This window comes from Syngnathus typhle, linkage group LG17 (assembly GCF_033458585.1).
Source record: "Syngnathus typhle isolate RoL2023-S1 ecotype Sweden linkage group LG17, RoL_Styp_1.0, whole genome shotgun sequence".
NCBI classification, from domain to species: domain Eukaryota; kingdom Metazoa; phylum Chordata; class Actinopteri; order Syngnathiformes; family Syngnathidae; genus Syngnathus; species Syngnathus typhle.
This window is the reverse complement of record NC_083754.1, coordinates 3143256-3159364: the sequence shown is the minus strand read 5'-3', so window position 1 is coordinate 3159364 and position 16109 is coordinate 3143256. Positions and strand designations below refer to the sequence as shown.

Below are 16109 nucleotides of genomic sequence, written 5' to 3'. Positions count from 1 at the left end.
AATTATCGCGAGAATTATGAACGCGGCCGCCAGGAAGTTGAGAACATGTAACAAAATCACTAAAAAAAAAAATTAAACTAACCAAATTAGCCTAATTTGTGACTATTGCCAACACCATACGTATACCACATTACACCTATTTTGGTAAAAAATAAAATGGTGTCAAAATTTCCTGGATGAAATCTGTATTTTTGCACAATGACATATTTAGCTACATGTGGCATTCATTTTTTATATCTGAACTGGTTGCCAGCAGCTAGCAATTGTATTTTAGTGAACCAAACAACAACGCAATATTTCTGCATTTTAATAACTTCCATATACATCCATATTTCCTCAGCTGTAATACAAAAAATGTAAGTCCAAATCTGACAATTTTTTTTTTTTTTTACAAACATAATAGGAACCTTCAAATACACAGATTCATCATTCTCAAGTCTGTCACTTTTGCAGAGGAAGGTAAGGAACATCGCAAGCATCTCCTGCCGTCTAGACATTGAGTCCCGAACTTTCTCATGCCACTTTAGTGAACAATGAAAATGGTACAAAAAAATGGAGACAAAATATTTTAGTATGCTCATTAAAACTCAGCCATTTATATTCAGTTTCCTACTTCTCATTGAACAAATTGACCATCTGGATGGCCAGAGAGACTTTAACAAGAACAAAGAAAAAGAGCTAAACAAACGTGACCAAAAATAAAGTCCATGGAAACATGAGAGCTCCGTGAGAGTCTGTTCTCCGAGGTAAAGTTTCCTGTGAAATGCCGGCTCCTGCATTCGCTTCCGCTTCTGAAGACAGGTACAAAACAAAAAGGTCCCTTGGAGGTGCGCCTGACCAACTTTGTGAAAGCAGCAGTGGTTGGTTGCGCACTTTAAATAAGCACATCCCCCAACACAGGACGTGTGTCACAGAGGGCCAGTCGAGAAAAGCCAAACGTCTTGGCCAAGTGCATTTTGTTTTTCAGCGCTCTACGAAGATGAAGACTGTAGCTTGTTGTTATGAGACCTACGACACGTGGAGAGAGGGCGAAGTTGAAAGGCCTTCACATGATCTCAGATGTTGTCAAAATGTGGACAGTGATCACACAAACACACACACACCCACAGTGGATGCAAAAAGGCCTCCCTGGAAGATGATCCGACAGCCATGTCGGATTTAATGTACTGGGAATGCCTTTTTCCTTGGTAATTTTTTGCTGACTACACTATTTTTGTGAAGCCGGGGAACAGAATGACAATAAATGTTGCCCACATTCTCTCTCATAAACATTATTTGTTTAAAAAAAAAAAACATCAAGATATATTACAACCACTGTACATGATAAAAGCCTGCATTATCCTTAAACACTGATCAAACCAAAGAGGTGGAGCCAAGCGATGCCTCTCATAAATATCTCTGTAATAAAATATGCAGCTTTGTGTACTTTTAACTTGACTCAAAACCAATCCAAGATGTACAGTATATCAGGAATAAACACAAAATGGGTAAAAATGCATTTAAAACCCTGCGCCAAAAAAGCAAATGAATGGGTCCGCTCTTTGATTAGGACTAATAACTTCATGCAAATTGGACAAAAAGCATAGTCATCATTAAACTGATGGGAGTCAAGTCAACACGGCGGCTGCTGCTTTATGGTGATTACTGAACACTCTTGCCACTATTATTAGAGACAAGCATCCAATCCAAACTCCCAGGGAGACTGGCCCAATTAAGAATCTGACAATCTGCAAGACAGAAGAAAATGGGATGGTATAAATCAAAAGCATGCAGAGCAAACGTGAACAAAGCCAAACATGGCGGATGTTGTAAACAAGCAAATCATGCGCACATCAACTTTGGACTGTTAGCTCAGGTTAGCCAAACGCAGCGAGGACAGCATGTCTTACTTTCAATTCATGCGGGCACAAATGAGTGAAAGTGATGCAATGGAAGCAACCGAGTAGTGACACCAACCAGCAAACAAGAATGGTGCAGCAGCAAAAAAAAAAAAAAAAAAAATCATCAAAGCTTACCTGCCGGCTTTGAAACATTTGAGCTTCTGCACAAAGAAGCCTTCCAGCACCTCGGCACACTGAAAGAAGGGCGTGTCATTGGGGTTGTAGTAGCGGCAGTTGTCAAATATTTTGGTCACGTCGGCCACAAACTCTGTGACCTTGTTGTAATGGCGCTTTTGGAGGCGGCTTTCCATTGTGGAAAAGTCTGCCAGGGAAAATGTTTGCGTTAGCATTCTTCGGGGATGGTTAGCAAACACGTGAAACTGGTTCTTACCCATTGGTTCTTTGATGACACGGTAATAATCAGGCGCGTCATGCGGATCCACTGGCTCAAGGAAAGGCCACGCCATCTTGTGAGACTGAAAATGGGAATATGAAACAAAGTTGCTTTTAAACTGTCCGACAAAAATGTTTCACTGCATTCCAGTGATCGTCATGAGGAGACCATCAATGGAAATATTTGTTTTTCTCCTATCAAAGGATAAAGGCTTTCTGAACTATTCAAAATGTTCATAATTACCAACAAATGCCACAAGATGGCGCCATTTGTCATGAAGTTGGCATGAGCACAAAACCAACAAATGTAGGATAAGATTGAAGAAAAAAAAAAAAACTTTCCTGAAGTCTTAAGTGTCGATGAGGATCATGCCGTTTGAAATGTACACGATTTCAACTTATCAAACTATTAAAAGAACTTGGCATTATTGCCCGACATGTATCGATTTCATTCGGCGATGAAATGTCACTTATACGGCAGTATTAAAAATGTCAACACGTGGAGGCTGCATACCTGTAAGGAACGTAAAATTCTTTTCAAGCCCTCATAGTCTTTGTCGGTAAGCGGCGTGAGGACGGTCATGGCGTCTTCCGTCGACTGACACTGCGGGCAAACGTACACGTCGATGTGATTGGCCTCGCTCTGCAGGATGCCCACGCAGCGCCCGTGGTACCAGTTCTGGCAACGGTCGCAGCCGATGTAAAACCTGAAAAAGCGGCTCATTGGGCAAATCCCGGCTTTGCCTTGCCAACGGCGGATAAGCGTAAAAACTAGCGGGCGTACTGCGATTCGTCGTACGGCGTCCGGCAGATGCAGTAGAGCTCCTCCTTGCTTCCTCCTTCGTGGCCCCGTTTACAATCGCTGCACACAAAGTCCTCCAACTTCTTGGCTTCCTTCTCGGTGATGCCCACGCACGCTCCGTGGAACCAGTTGGAGCACAGGTCACAACCGATGTAGAACCTGAGCGCAAAAGACACAATTGTAGCAAAAGCGTTCACCCGAGTCTTCATTGTAGCCGAGATCTTACTTGGACTCGTCGTAAGGCGTTTTACAGATACAGTACAGCTTATTGTCCTTCTTGTGATCCTTTGAGGTAGACGAGAGCTTCTTCTTCTTCTTGTGTTTTAACGAGAAGGGATCCCTGTCCTTGTCTCGGTCCCTTTCTCTGCCTTTCTCCGCGTCCAGCGGCCGAGTACGCTCTTGCTCTCTCATCCTCTCCTTCTCTCGATCGCGCTCTCGTTCTTTTTCCCGGTCTTTGTAGCGATCGCGGTCTTTGTCCCGCTCGCGCTCCCGTTTCTTGTCGTGATGGCGCTCCTTCGCCCTGTTTCGGTCTTTGTCTCGCTCGTCTTCGCGTTTGCGCTTGTGCGATGACGACGGGGTTCCCGACGCGCGGTTGCTGTGAGAGGAATGTGCCGAGTGAGAGTGGTGAGAAGAGTGTGAGGAGTGGGACGAGTGCGAGGCGTGGGAGGAGTGGGAGGACGACTTGACCGCCGCGGCCGCAGCCTGGGCAATGGCGGCTCGGGCTTTCTCCTTTTCTTTCTGGAGCCGGGCAATGTCCCGCCTCAGCTCCTCCTGTGTGTGACGAGAACAAAAAAAGAAAACTTGATTAAGTATGACATGATGTCAAAGTTGTTGTTTTTTTTTAATTCTCCTGCTCACCTGCACTTGCAGCTGAAGGTCCTTGTCCAGCAGAGCTCTCTTTTTTAGAATCTCCGCCTTCAGTTGTTCTTTGTGCTTGTACAACAACGCCGTCAGCTTGGTGGCATTCTGCTTGGAGCGTTTCTGCTCGACCACCTCGTCCTTCTTTCTCTTCTTAGCTGCCTGCTTCTCGTCCTTCTCGATCTTATCCAGAATGTACTTCATCACCTGGTTGCACACAATCATTCTGGACGAAGTAGACGAGAGCCAATTATTTTCTGGGTAAATTTTGGCGCTATCATTTCATCCTTTATTTCTTTTTTTTTTTAACCGAAATGAAGTCATTGGGGCCACCAGAAACAAATGTGAACATTTAAATCCCAAACCTCTGGTTCTCCTCTCGCTCAGCAGCAGCTTGAGTTTTCCTCAGTTTGAGCTGCTCCGCCGAAACACTCTGCTTTGCTCCCACCTGACGCCACGAATAAATATCAGTGCAGAAATGTGCGGCAGCAGATGGTTTGATCTTCTCACCTGTTTATGAACACCATCGCCCGCGCTCACAGCCGACTGATTATGATCCTTGTGTTCCCTTTTATTCTCTTGGTGTTTCTTCTTCTTTGGTGGTGGAGGATGTTGCTGCGGCTGCTGTTGCTGCTGTTGCTGGTCTCTGTGCTGCTGCTGCTGCTGCATCCTCTGAAGTTGGTCCTGCAGGCTCGTCGGTGCCTGTATCGTCACCATGTTCTGGATTTGGTGGGTGGGAATCTGAGCGGCCGTTTGCTGGATCTGGATAGGCAACTGCAGTTTGATCTGCTGGGGAAGAGCGCCGCCTTGCTGCTGCTGCGCCTGCGCTTGGATCTGAACTTGGATCTGGGCCGCGACGTGAGGTGGAAGAGCTGACAATAGTTGGACTGGTTGTTGAAGACCCGGAACGGTGATGAGCTGATGTCGAATCGAGGGCTGGACGTGGAGCTGGGGCTGAGCTTGAACGTGGCTTTGGGTGGGAGATTGGAACTGGACTTGCACCTGCGCTTGAGTTGGAGCCTGGCTCGGCGACTGTGCTTTGAATTGACTTTGGGTTGGAATTGGCGAGTGACTCTGAACTTGAGGTTGCTGCGAAGCGTGAGGCACAGGGTGCATCTGGTTCTGTTGCTGGAGCTGAACCTGGGGGTGCAACTGGGCTTGGATTGGAGCCTTGGGCTGTTGCTGAGCCTGAGGTTGAAGTGCACCTTGTACCTGCGACTGGTACTGGGGTTGGACTCTTTGTTGAACTTGGGGCGAGGTCGGCTTTGGGGATTGAAACTGCACCTGGGGCTGAATTTGAGGAAGCTGTTGCACCAGGGGTTGCGATACCGGCTGAGTTTGCGGCTGAAACTGAACTCGGATCTGGGGGTGGATTTGCGCTTGCGCCTGCAGATGAGCTGGCGACTGAATGTGTTGCATTTTTTGGACTTGGCCACAAGGTTGGACCTGAATCTGTGCACAGATCTGGTTTGGGGGTCGGGGCTGCAGTTGATTGAACGCTTGGGGCTGTCGAACCGTACTCACCACAGAGGAGACAGGTAACGCCTTCATTTGAAGCTGCACAGCAGAAAGAGGAATGTGAGACACCTGCTGCACGGATACCACCGCTGGGTGTTGGACTTGAGATTGCAAGGAAAGAGACGCCGGAGGCAGCGGGGAAACCGTTGTGGCACCTGATGCCACGGTACAAACGGAAGAGGGACTGGGAATGGTTGCCTGTTGAACAGAATGGACCGGAACCTGGGCTTCACATGAAGACGCTTTCCAAACCTGGGGCTGAGCAGCCCTCTGCTCAATTAGCGCTGTAACAGGACAAGAAAAAAAGATGAAATGAATGTTTTCAAAAGTCAAGAACTTTAATCGTGATTGCGGATTTATTACCTGGAATTGAAGGTGTTGTATACGTGGCTGTGACCGGCGTGACCACAGCGTTCCCCGCAGCAGCAGCAGGAAGAGGACGAGGAGCTACGCTTTGAATTTGGGTTACTGCTTTAGGCGGGGACAGGACGCCGATTTGATTGGATACCACAGCGATGACTGGCCCAGAGGCGGGAGTGAGGGCAGATGTCGGAACTTGGTGTTGGACGGGTGAGGGTAGAGTGGCAGAAATGCATTGCATTTGGGCAGAGTTGACATATTGGACAGTAGAATTGCCTGAGAGGGGGACAAAAACAGAAGCTGGGGTACTAACATGCATCGGGACTGGAGCTGACGTGAAGGTGGCGGAGGTTTGGGTCGGGATCTGGGATTGGGGTGTAACTTGCCCTGCGACAGCCATTGACGTTTGATTCTGGTCCAGCACGGGTGCATGAATCATAATTTGCTGTGACGCAGGCGCAGATGTCGCCACTTCAGGTTGGACTGGGGCGGAGCCTGCTAAGGATGATGAAACTAGCGTTTGGGACAAAGCCTGGGCTGCGACGGGGGATAATTGCGATGATGGCGCCGGAATTTGGGACTGTACTAGAGTCGGTGGAGAAACGTGCGCAGTCGTAGGAACGGAGGGTGTCACTTGGGGAGAGGATGTGGTGGTGACCAAATCTGGCCTCGCTTGCGAAAAAATGGGTTGCGTTGGAGTTGGAATAGGAGCTGCCATTTGGGTCTGGGCCGAGGAAACGGTCTGGACGTTGGACCTAAGTAGAGCAGGAGTTGCTATTTGCGGACTCTGCGATGCAGCGGGCTTTGCGGGGACAGCTGCCGTGCTTGCTGAAGTTGAAACCGATGAAGACGGCGCCGGCATGGGAGTGAAGAGGAAGCGATGGACCCGGCCATTAGGCATAGCAGCCTGCATCAGCTGCTGACCAGGGGAAGGGATGACTGTTACACCCTGTGGGACAATTTGCAGCTGGCCCTCGGTCTGGCCTTGACCCTGGATCACCACCGTCAGACCAGGATTTCCTTCCTAAGGTGGTGCATGGGGAAAAAAAAATAAAAATAATTTTTTACACCCAAAATGTATGTGTACATCAAAATCTTTGCGACCTCACCTCAGCACTCTGTGTTAACTGCATGAGCTGTGCCATAGTGAGCTTGACTTGACCCTGTTGCGGTCTACTCGGCTGGGAGGAAGGAGTCACCGGACGTTGCCCGGGCGCTGCACTGCTAGCGCAAGATGACGGTGCAGGACCTGCAGCTCTCTGACCTTCAGTTGTCTGCACAGGACCGGACATAGCTGCAGGTCCAACTTGGCCTTGGGAAGCTAACTTGGGTTGTGTTTGGCTTCCTGCTTTCACCATCTGGAGCAAAAACAATAGTCAGGATTGGATCACATTTGCCTTGCTTGAGGTTAGCTTGAAGGAGGTTGACGATACCTGTTGCACAGATGAAATGGAGTTGGTAGCTCTGAGGTTGAGGTTGCCAGTTGTAGGATGGAGCGTACTGTAGGTTCTCAGGTTTGCAGGTGGTCCGGATGGGAATATGCTGGTGCATTTCTGCTCATCTGTCCATAAGCAGTCAACAAATCGATAGTTAAAAGAATAAATAAAAAAATAAAGAAAATATCAAAAGACAGATTACCTGCATTACTACTGGTCTGACCCTGCCTGACCCAGGTAGCAAAAGACTGGTGGAAGTTCTTATCCTGCTGCAAGGAGACTGAAGAGCCCAATTTGGAGGCCAAGACCATCTTGGTTCCTGATGTGACCTGATTTGCCCTCTGGCCGGTGGACACAAGTGTACTAAGAGAACTTGAAGTGCTGGATGACGACGTGGCGGCGGCGGTGGTGGTGATGGTCGTCGTCGTCGCAACTGTGGATACGGTTTGCTCAAAGCGTTTCTAAAATGAGACATTAGGTGAAACGTTATTGTACTACCGATCTAATCAAGGTCTTCTCCTGACTGTCTTCTCACCTGCTGGGCAGCTAGTCTAGTCTGTTTAAGCTGATTCTCCAAATGAGCCTTGACATCCTCCGCACTTTTCAGGGTACTGACCATCTTCGGGGAATCTCCCTGTAATTTCTCCTTCTCCAATCTGTAAGCGCAGGGAAAAGGGCAATTGGGTTATAAAATATTTTTCCATTGAGGTACTTCAACGCCTTATTAGCTGAGACATGCTAGTGCTAGCTCCCAAAATAACACACAAAGTTCAACTCGGATGCTCACTTTTCTGCAAAGGCTCTGATCTCCCACAGCTCCAGATCTTCTTCAGGAATCCACGTCTCCACGGCAATAGGTCCAGTTGGCTTTGTTGACTCCTGTTTCTTGGGCCTCAAGGCACTTGATCGTAGGCCTTTCCTTTGTGGAGTGGGAGTTTCTGTGAACCGGACAATCGCGAACATTAATTACGTAGTGACACACACACACACTACTCAAATTCAGCAAATGTGATATTTAGCTACCGACCCGCATTTAAAACCTTACCTTTTTGCGTGTCCTTGTTTCCAAGCGGACTGATAATCTTCCGAATACAGTATTCGGAGTAGATGCCATAAGGTCCTACATCTCTGCGTTTTATGATCTCGGTTGTGGTGATATCCGTGTCTGTCGTTTCTGGAAAATGTATCAAATACATTGGAACACTGCATCCACCAATCCCATTCTCAAATAAAGGAGCAGCCCCACCTTTCCGCGTTAGTCCTACACCAACTGTCGGCTTCACGGCCATGTCATCCCACCTTAGACAGGCCCAGAGCAACCTGAGCATCAGGCTAACTCCTGCCAGAGATCTCATTGTCTGAAGACGGTACCTAAGTAGGGAGAAAATAGAACACCAAAAAAAAAAATCTATTTATAGCATTGGAGAATAAGATATGAAACATCTAGTGTGATGCCAACCTCCATGTAATTCCAAACGTAGGGCGAGGTGAGGGGTAGGGCCATATATCCAGAGCTGGCTTGGCATTGTAGTTGAAGATGGGAACTTCTCGGAAACCTCCTCTCCTCGCCAGCCTCTTCAGGTCATCATTGGGCAAGACGAAGATGCTCTTTTTGCTGCTTTTGGTGACAAATTTGCGATAGGATGGCAGAGCTGTGCCGGAGCGTGCCTTCTTATATTTGGTGAATTTGAGAAGACTGACTCTTTCGCAAGTGCTATACTCTTTGCTGATCATCATGGAGCTGTTAGCGGTGGTGGCCAGCTTTGTAGTGGTCACATCTGCGCTGACGGGCTTAGAACTTTGGGAGACGGTTGATACTGGCTTTGTGGAAGAGACTGTATTATTTGAAGTTTGGGCGTTTTGAGATTCTTGCGTGGATGACTCGCTACGATTAAGGCAGGAAGTTTGGGAATGGGCAACCACGGCCCCGTCTGAACTTTTCTTACTTGCTACATTTGGGGGCTCTCCTGTATCAGACACATGATTTTCTAATTTGGGGATCTTCGAGGGAGGTGGACGAGCGTCGTTTTGGGAGAGACTTCCATTCATCAGCGGCTTGGCGGGCTCTCTGTTCTCTTGATTGCTTAGGTTTGAATTTGATGGAAGAGTGAGTCCACTGTCTCCATTGACCTGCTCCGCATTGATTTTGCTTTGGTCAGCCTGCTTATCGCCTTGCTCCATTTCCTCGTAATTACGTTTCTTTGCGTTCTCGCTGGACGCCTCCGGTTTGCGAGCTTTCTCCTGGCTTTCCAGCGCTTCCGATTTAAAATGATTTTTACCGTTGAGCCCCGTGTTTCCTCCGTTGACTTCGGCACCTCCGCTACGATTGACCGCTGCGGATTCCAATTTGATACCCGGGTTTATTTTCGGCTCATTCGGTTCCTGATCAAAGTGGAGCTTTTTCGCGACGCCGTCTTTCACTTGCTTGTCATCTTTTTTAACGCACGGAGTCAAAGCGGGCAGCTGTTTGGCTTCGGTCTTGACGACAGAAGTGGACCTTGCGGAAACCATTTTTGACAGCAGCGCTGCCTGTCTCAGGCGTTCCAGTCTCTGCTTCTCCTCGACGGTGAACTGTTTGACACGCCGCTCCAAGAGTCCGTCCAATTTGGAAGGCTTCACCTTCTGCTTATAAGCGGTTCGCAAATGAAATCCTTCGCTGACATTGACGACGTCGTATAAAGGCGTCTCCTCTTCAGGTGGGTCAACTTTCTGGATGGGCTCGGTTTTTACGGGCTGCGTGGCAGGCGAGGAAGGGTCCTCGTTTTCAATATTTTCTAGAACAACAGGAGAATAAAAGAAAGTCATGCCTGAAGAGTGATAAGGCAATCATTCATAAATATTGGCGTATGAAAAGTCACACTTGCAAAAAAATAAAAAATTAAGCTCAGTTACTGGGTCGCTTAAATTAGACACTGTTCTAATATGGATGCATCACTATTTTTAATAACGAGACTACAAATCTATCAATTACCTTCATTTGTTGCTGCTGTCGGACTGGGTTCAACCTCCATTTCCTTCTCTTCTACCTTTTCTTGTTCCTCTTCTGTCCCTTCTTTCACTGCGGCACTCATGGAGACCTGCTGCTTGTCCTCGTCGGAATTTCGAGACGTTTGCATTTCATCCTCTGCCTTTTTCTCTTTAGTCGTGTCGGCACGGTTTTCCTTGGCTGTTATGAAGACGAAAAAAATAGATATGCAAGTTGTAGGTGCTGGCGTCTGTTGAATAGTTAGGTACACTACTTTATTCTTTACCTTTCAGTTCTTTTCGGTAGTTGACGTTTGTGTTTCCTGGTAATTTGGGAAGAAAGCGTGGCACTCGAGTCTTACTGACCCAGCTCCAGCCACCGTAGCCCGTCACTCTGTACTCCTCACCCTTTTGTTTCCATACCTAGGCAGAACAAAACATTACAAATAAAAACAGATATATTATTTTCTTCCACCTTGTCATTGAGATTACCACACATACTGCTTCGACGTTAGTTGTATTCTTTAACTTTTATTTTACCTGGTGCTTGATGTTAATGCTGTACTTCACCCACGTAGCCTGCTGCAGCGTCTCCTCATCCTCCAGTTTTTTCTCCCGTTTCTTTACCTTCTCCTTCTCTTCACGCTCCATGGCGGTCATGCGATGTAGCCTGGGGATAGGAGAAATTTCACTTTAAAATCTCATGAGGGCTAAAAATCACAAACGATGTCGTATTATTTGTCAGTTGCGCGGTTCGGGGATAGTGTTCCGAACGTCACCTTGTGTGTCCGAGAGAATCTTTCCACACGGGGAGCATGACGACTGGTTTGATGGCACATTCCAGTATGGCCAAGGCCAGAGCAAATTCCCTGGCTTTGCTGCACATTTGCACTGCTTTGTTCCAGTTGGTTCTAGAAAGAAAGAAAGAAAAAAAAAAAAGAATATTGGGAAAAAAATCAGACACAAAGATTGGACTGTTATCTTCTTGACCCGTTCTAACCTGTGTGAGGCCCAGTTAGGGTGCATAAATGGTGACGGGACGTTGCTCTCCAGTTGGATGATGTTAAAACGCAAGGTGGTGATGGTCAGGCTGCGGGATCCATAAATGGAGCCGTTCCATTTGAACTCCGATGCGGGCGTCAAGCTGAACTTGTGGGAAAGGTGGCGCCTTTTGTCGTTGTCCTCCCGGTGCTGATGCTTGTTGAGGGCCAGGACGTTGGTGCTGTACTGGTTGTGGTACACTCTATATTTACCTTCCTGACCCAGTTTGAACAAGTTGTTCAAGTTCACTGCAAGGTCGCTTTTGAAGAAGCTGGACTGTGACGTTTCCACCTCCGAGCGCACGGGGGACGACTGTAACACGGGAGAAGTTTTGTTGGCTAAATGACAAAAATCATTTCCGTCCGTTTCATTGAATCATTTGCGTCACCTCTTTGCTCTTTCTGAAAATTTGGTTCATAGAGTCCAGTCCTGATCCGGTTGCTCTGCCGCCCTTCAGATGTTCATTATACTCCTCTGTCAATCAGAGAGCAAATGAAATTACTACTTCAGTACAATAACAAACCACAAAAGCATCTCTGATTGGCAAAAAATGTAATTACTGTTTTGCATCATCACTTACCTGTCCCATCTTGGCTGGTAAAAGAAGAGCGAGAGGACCTCTCAGACAAGTCCGGCTGCTCTGGTTTCCTGGGAGTCGCGCTGTCGGTGACCTCACAACCTGCTTCGGGATGCTCGTCAAGAGTTTGTGCCGGCGTGGACTCGTTGCTCTGCTTGGCTTTTGCATTCACGTCTTTAAAAAAAGTTAGTGACAGTGAGTTCGAGTCTGGTGAACCGAGTGGCGTGCACAGGCAATTTATTTGCAAGGTTGAAGATTGATGAGATTGGTTAGATGGGCTGAGGAGAAGGTTTGGAAAATATGTTTCATTTGCACAGCGGGGTATTGCTTGAATGGGCTCACAGGTGAAGGATATTGGACAGTGTAGAAGAAGCTTAATGGGATAATAAGCAGTGGAGCTAGCAAAGGGATCATTGGGAAAGGTTTAGTTGCCCTATATTAGCGGGCAGGCAATTGCATTTGCACAATAAGGGGAGGAGCAAATGCTCAAGATGGCTACACGTGGCTACTGAGCGTGGGTCAGTGTGACTCAGGAGTACCTGTCCTATCCCGGTTTGCCACTGGAGGGGATTCCCGACCCTCCTCGGCTTCTATATTCGAATCGGGAATTTCAGTTGAATCTTGGGGGGCTGAGTTGGACTTAGAATCAGACAGGCAGCTCTCCCGGGTATCAATGGGGATGACGGCGGCTGTGGCGTGTGAGAATACATGTACAGGTTTTTCGATATATTTGAACGGTGACTGCATCTGAATGAGTGGTGATCAAAGTCACGCGCATGGAATCATTCGCTTCTCGTTTACCTGGCGAAGTAACCGCCTCGTTGGGCTCAGCGTCTTGATGTTCTCCGTCGCCAGGCTGTGATGAGACTTTGGTAGAATCCTCCGCAGACGGTCCGGAACTTTTTTCTGCTTGCGGCTTCGCTTCCTCTGCTGGCTTGTTTGTTTTCCGCGCTTCCCGTCTGAGCTTTAAACGTTCCGTGACCATCTCTATCACAAAATAGACACGGACAAATTGTCATCGGCATGTCAATCTTCATAAAAAAAAAAAAAAAATATCCTACCGTTGACAGCTGTGAGGTAGGCTTTATTGTTTCCACGAGCTTTATTAGTGAGGTCCTCTGTGATATCCATATGAGTCTGAACTTCGGCCTTCATCTCCTCCAGACTGGCGCAAAGGTCCATCTCCCAGTACTCCTTATCCAGACACTCAAGGAGCTCTTCAAGCTGGGCTCTGCTGCTGTAGTACCAGATCTTTTTCTTCTCGTGTTCCCCGTCCTCTTCACTGGCAAGGAATTGACAACAAGAACATTAGACAAGCTGATAAAACCATTACAGGTGAGCGTTTAATTATTTTGTTGCTAAATATTTGTGTGTGTGTGTGTGTGTGTGTGTGTGTGTGTGTGTGTGTGTGTGTGTGTGTGTGTGTATATATATATGTATATTATACTGGCATGTTGATCGATGCCTTTCATTGCAGCTCATACGCAGCCTGTGTGGAGACCCCGTTCCAGACCAAACCGGTCCAGAAACTCGTGTAAAATACTTGTAACTACCAATCGTGCCTCCCTTTGTTCCAAAGTGGTCTTGACTTACACGATAATCCTTCTGCTGAAAAACCAATATTTCCTCTGATGGCGATCGTATCCGATAGGCTCCTGGCGTATGTAGGGCCTGTTCTTCTGGGCTTCCGTCACACAGTTGGTCACACCGGGTACTTTCTGCGCCACGCAGATCTCACACTGCCACTCGTCTTCCGGAACCTCCGTGAGTGGCGGCTTGACGCACTCCAAGTGGTAAACGGCAGAGCAGGTCTCGCAGCAGAGCAGGTCACCGAGGCGGTGACACACCCGACAGTGGTCGTCGTATTGCATGACGCCGTCGGACATCAGTTCTTCACGTGCGATGTTGGTGGTGAGAAACTGGTTGACCAGGAATTGAAGCACCTTGATTTTACTTTCGACAGGACCAAAAGGATAATCATCCAGTTCTTGATAGGGCAGGACGTAGTGGTACTCTGCGTCACTCTCACAATAAGCCCGTAACACCTCGGGCCACGTCATGCCGTCGATGAAGTACAGTGTGGAGTTGACGCTGTCCTTAAGGTCGGCGGGCCCAAAGCTGGTGTTGGATGTTTCCTCTTCATGAAGGATGGCCTTCAGCAGAGCAATGTGGGTCTCTGCAATTAAAGTGCATTGTTCCTGGCCGATAAGTGCTGCGCAAAAGTCCTCGAAACGGAAGGGGGACAGTCGCAGGACAGCGCTGAAGTTCCGGAGCACCTCGTAGATGGAGGTTGCGTTTAGCAGCTCTTCGCTAGGCACCAGGAGATCCTCGGAAGATGTGGGTAGCTCGAGAGGGGGAATGTTTTTCTCCTCGAGGATGAGGGTGCGGGGTCGGGGGGCGAGGGTCTTTTTCCTCCCTGTAGGACACACATGGGCATTAGAAAATGATGCTCTCCTCATAAACATTTGCTGTTACTGAGCTTCTGTTGGTGACCTCATCTTCACACTGCCCTTCTACAAAGTTAAATTAATAATAGTTCAAATATGATTTTTTTTTTTTGCTACGGTATCACTGACAGCTAACTTTATTTTACAGTTGAATACTTTTCAGTGTACCTTTACTTTTACTCAAGTACAAGAGTGGAACCAGTACATCTAACTTGTATGTATTGATGTGCTAATTTTCCTTGCTAACATTAGCATTCAAATCTACGACTCACACGAGTCCAAAAATACGCAAGTCCAAATTCGTATATTTCGAATTGGACACACAAAATATGTGAGCAGAACGTAAACATGCAAAGAGTAGCTCCCGTAAGCTAACTTGCCAATCCACCTGCCTGCGATAACTGCGTGCGGCCTGTGTTGCATACATTGTGCATTCTCCATTTTGAACAATAACCTTAGAGCAGCCTTTGATGGGGAACGGCTTAAATTAAGAGCCACGTCACTCATGAGAACGCAAAATTGTTACATTTGGAGTTGAATTACCCGGAATGCTGGCGTGCGTGCTCTGACTCCGAAAGCTACTCTCCGTACAGTAGCTGGCATCCTCCTCCACCTCCTCCTCCTCCGGCTCGTCCAGCACATCATCAAGGCAGTCCGAGTCTTCTTTGAGGGCCTCGTCCTCTTCGGACTGAGGCTCCTCAACCGGCTCTTCTTCCTCCGATCTCAAACTGACAGCGTCGTCGTCCTCGTCGCTCTCGTGGTCGTCGTATACCACCGCTTTGTAGCCAGGCGTCTTCCTGCCTCCGCGACCCCCTCTTCCTCCGCGGCCACCTCTGCCTCGTCGTCCCCTACCTCGAGTCGAGATGACAGATCCCGCTTTCTTTTTTCTGGTCGGCTTGGGTGTTTCCCGGACAGGACTGACCACGTCCTCGTCCCCACTGTCTCGGAAGCGAGGTTTAATATTCCTCCTCGGCCTCAAGCCCCTCGTCGCAGCCGGAGCTGGCGATTGCTCCTCGGTTGCTAGCGGTTTGGGCGGCCTGCCCCTTTTCCCTCTCATGATAGGCAAAGGCTATTAGTTTCAAATCCCAGTGATTGCGTGATCTTAGCCGACGAGGAAGCGAGCGAAAAGCGGTCCCCCCGCAGTACCGGAGCTGTCGGGCTTGGCGCTGAGCATGCAATCCTCGGGTGTGAAAGCTCAAAATGTTAGCCCGGCGTCCCGTTCGGGTTCGCCTAGAGCCGCCATTTTTCTTTTCTGTCTCTGGCTCAACAAACACTACAGGCCCCTACCACTCGGGTCACGTGGTACAGTTGCTAGCTCCGGAGTGGTAACAATAACCGAGAAAAAAATGTTTATTTATTATTACAAGTAATATTGACATTATTATTGACATAATTTCATGTCAATTTAATTCATTTTGTGTTTTTCACTTTATCCTCTCAACGGCGGGTGATCCTCCATTGATGCTATGCAATGTATTGTATTTTATATTATATTTATTGTACGTTATTCAATAAATGATCAAAGCACATTTAACCACATATATACGCTCAGCATAATAAGCAACAAAATGAATTCAATTAGCACATTTGAGGTGTAATTAAGAGAAATTTAAATCTAGTCATTTAAACACCGTAATGTTAAATCATGTACAATGTGTAACCAGCAGGTGGCAGTAAAATCACATGCAATTTAGGAGAAACAAATGTAGCAGTGACTGGACATTGTAAAAAAAAAAAAAAATCATTTTTTTCTTCATGGACTACAATTGTCTTTTTAGCAATCATAATGACCATATATTATATACATGCAGTTTGATGGAAGATTGCAGAAGG

General features: G+C 47.4%; 1 protein-coding gene across 1 annotated transcript; it reads right to left on the bottom strand.

The window, feature by feature from the left end:
- Window positions 1–291: 291 nt before the first annotated feature.
- On the bottom strand, window positions 292–15548 carry bptf (bromodomain PHD finger transcription factor). Its single transcript, XM_061304178.1, has 29 exons — window positions 14820–15548; window positions 13423–14245; window positions 12891–13111; window positions 12631–12816; window positions 12369–12518; window positions 11833–12003; window positions 11641–11726; window positions 11212–11564; window positions 10991–11122; window positions 10752–10881; window positions 10499–10634; window positions 10219–10413; window positions 8707–10021; window positions 8293–8618; window positions 8035–8185; window positions 7783–7903; window positions 7450–7708; window positions 7245–7372; window positions 6921–7169; window positions 5815–6835; window positions 4444–5735; window positions 4299–4381; window positions 3934–4159; window positions 3302–3846; window positions 3058–3234; window positions 2788–2980; window positions 2272–2356; window positions 2016–2202; window positions 292–1008 (listed from the first exon to the last, which is right to left on the bottom strand). The coding sequence occupies exons 1-29, from the start codon at window positions 15331–15333 to the stop codon at window positions 972–974; spliced, it is 9492 nt and encodes a 3163-aa protein (XP_061160162.1). The 5' UTR covers window positions 15334–15548; the 3' UTR covers window positions 292–971.
- Between the last annotated feature and the right edge of the window lie 561 nt (window positions 15549–16109).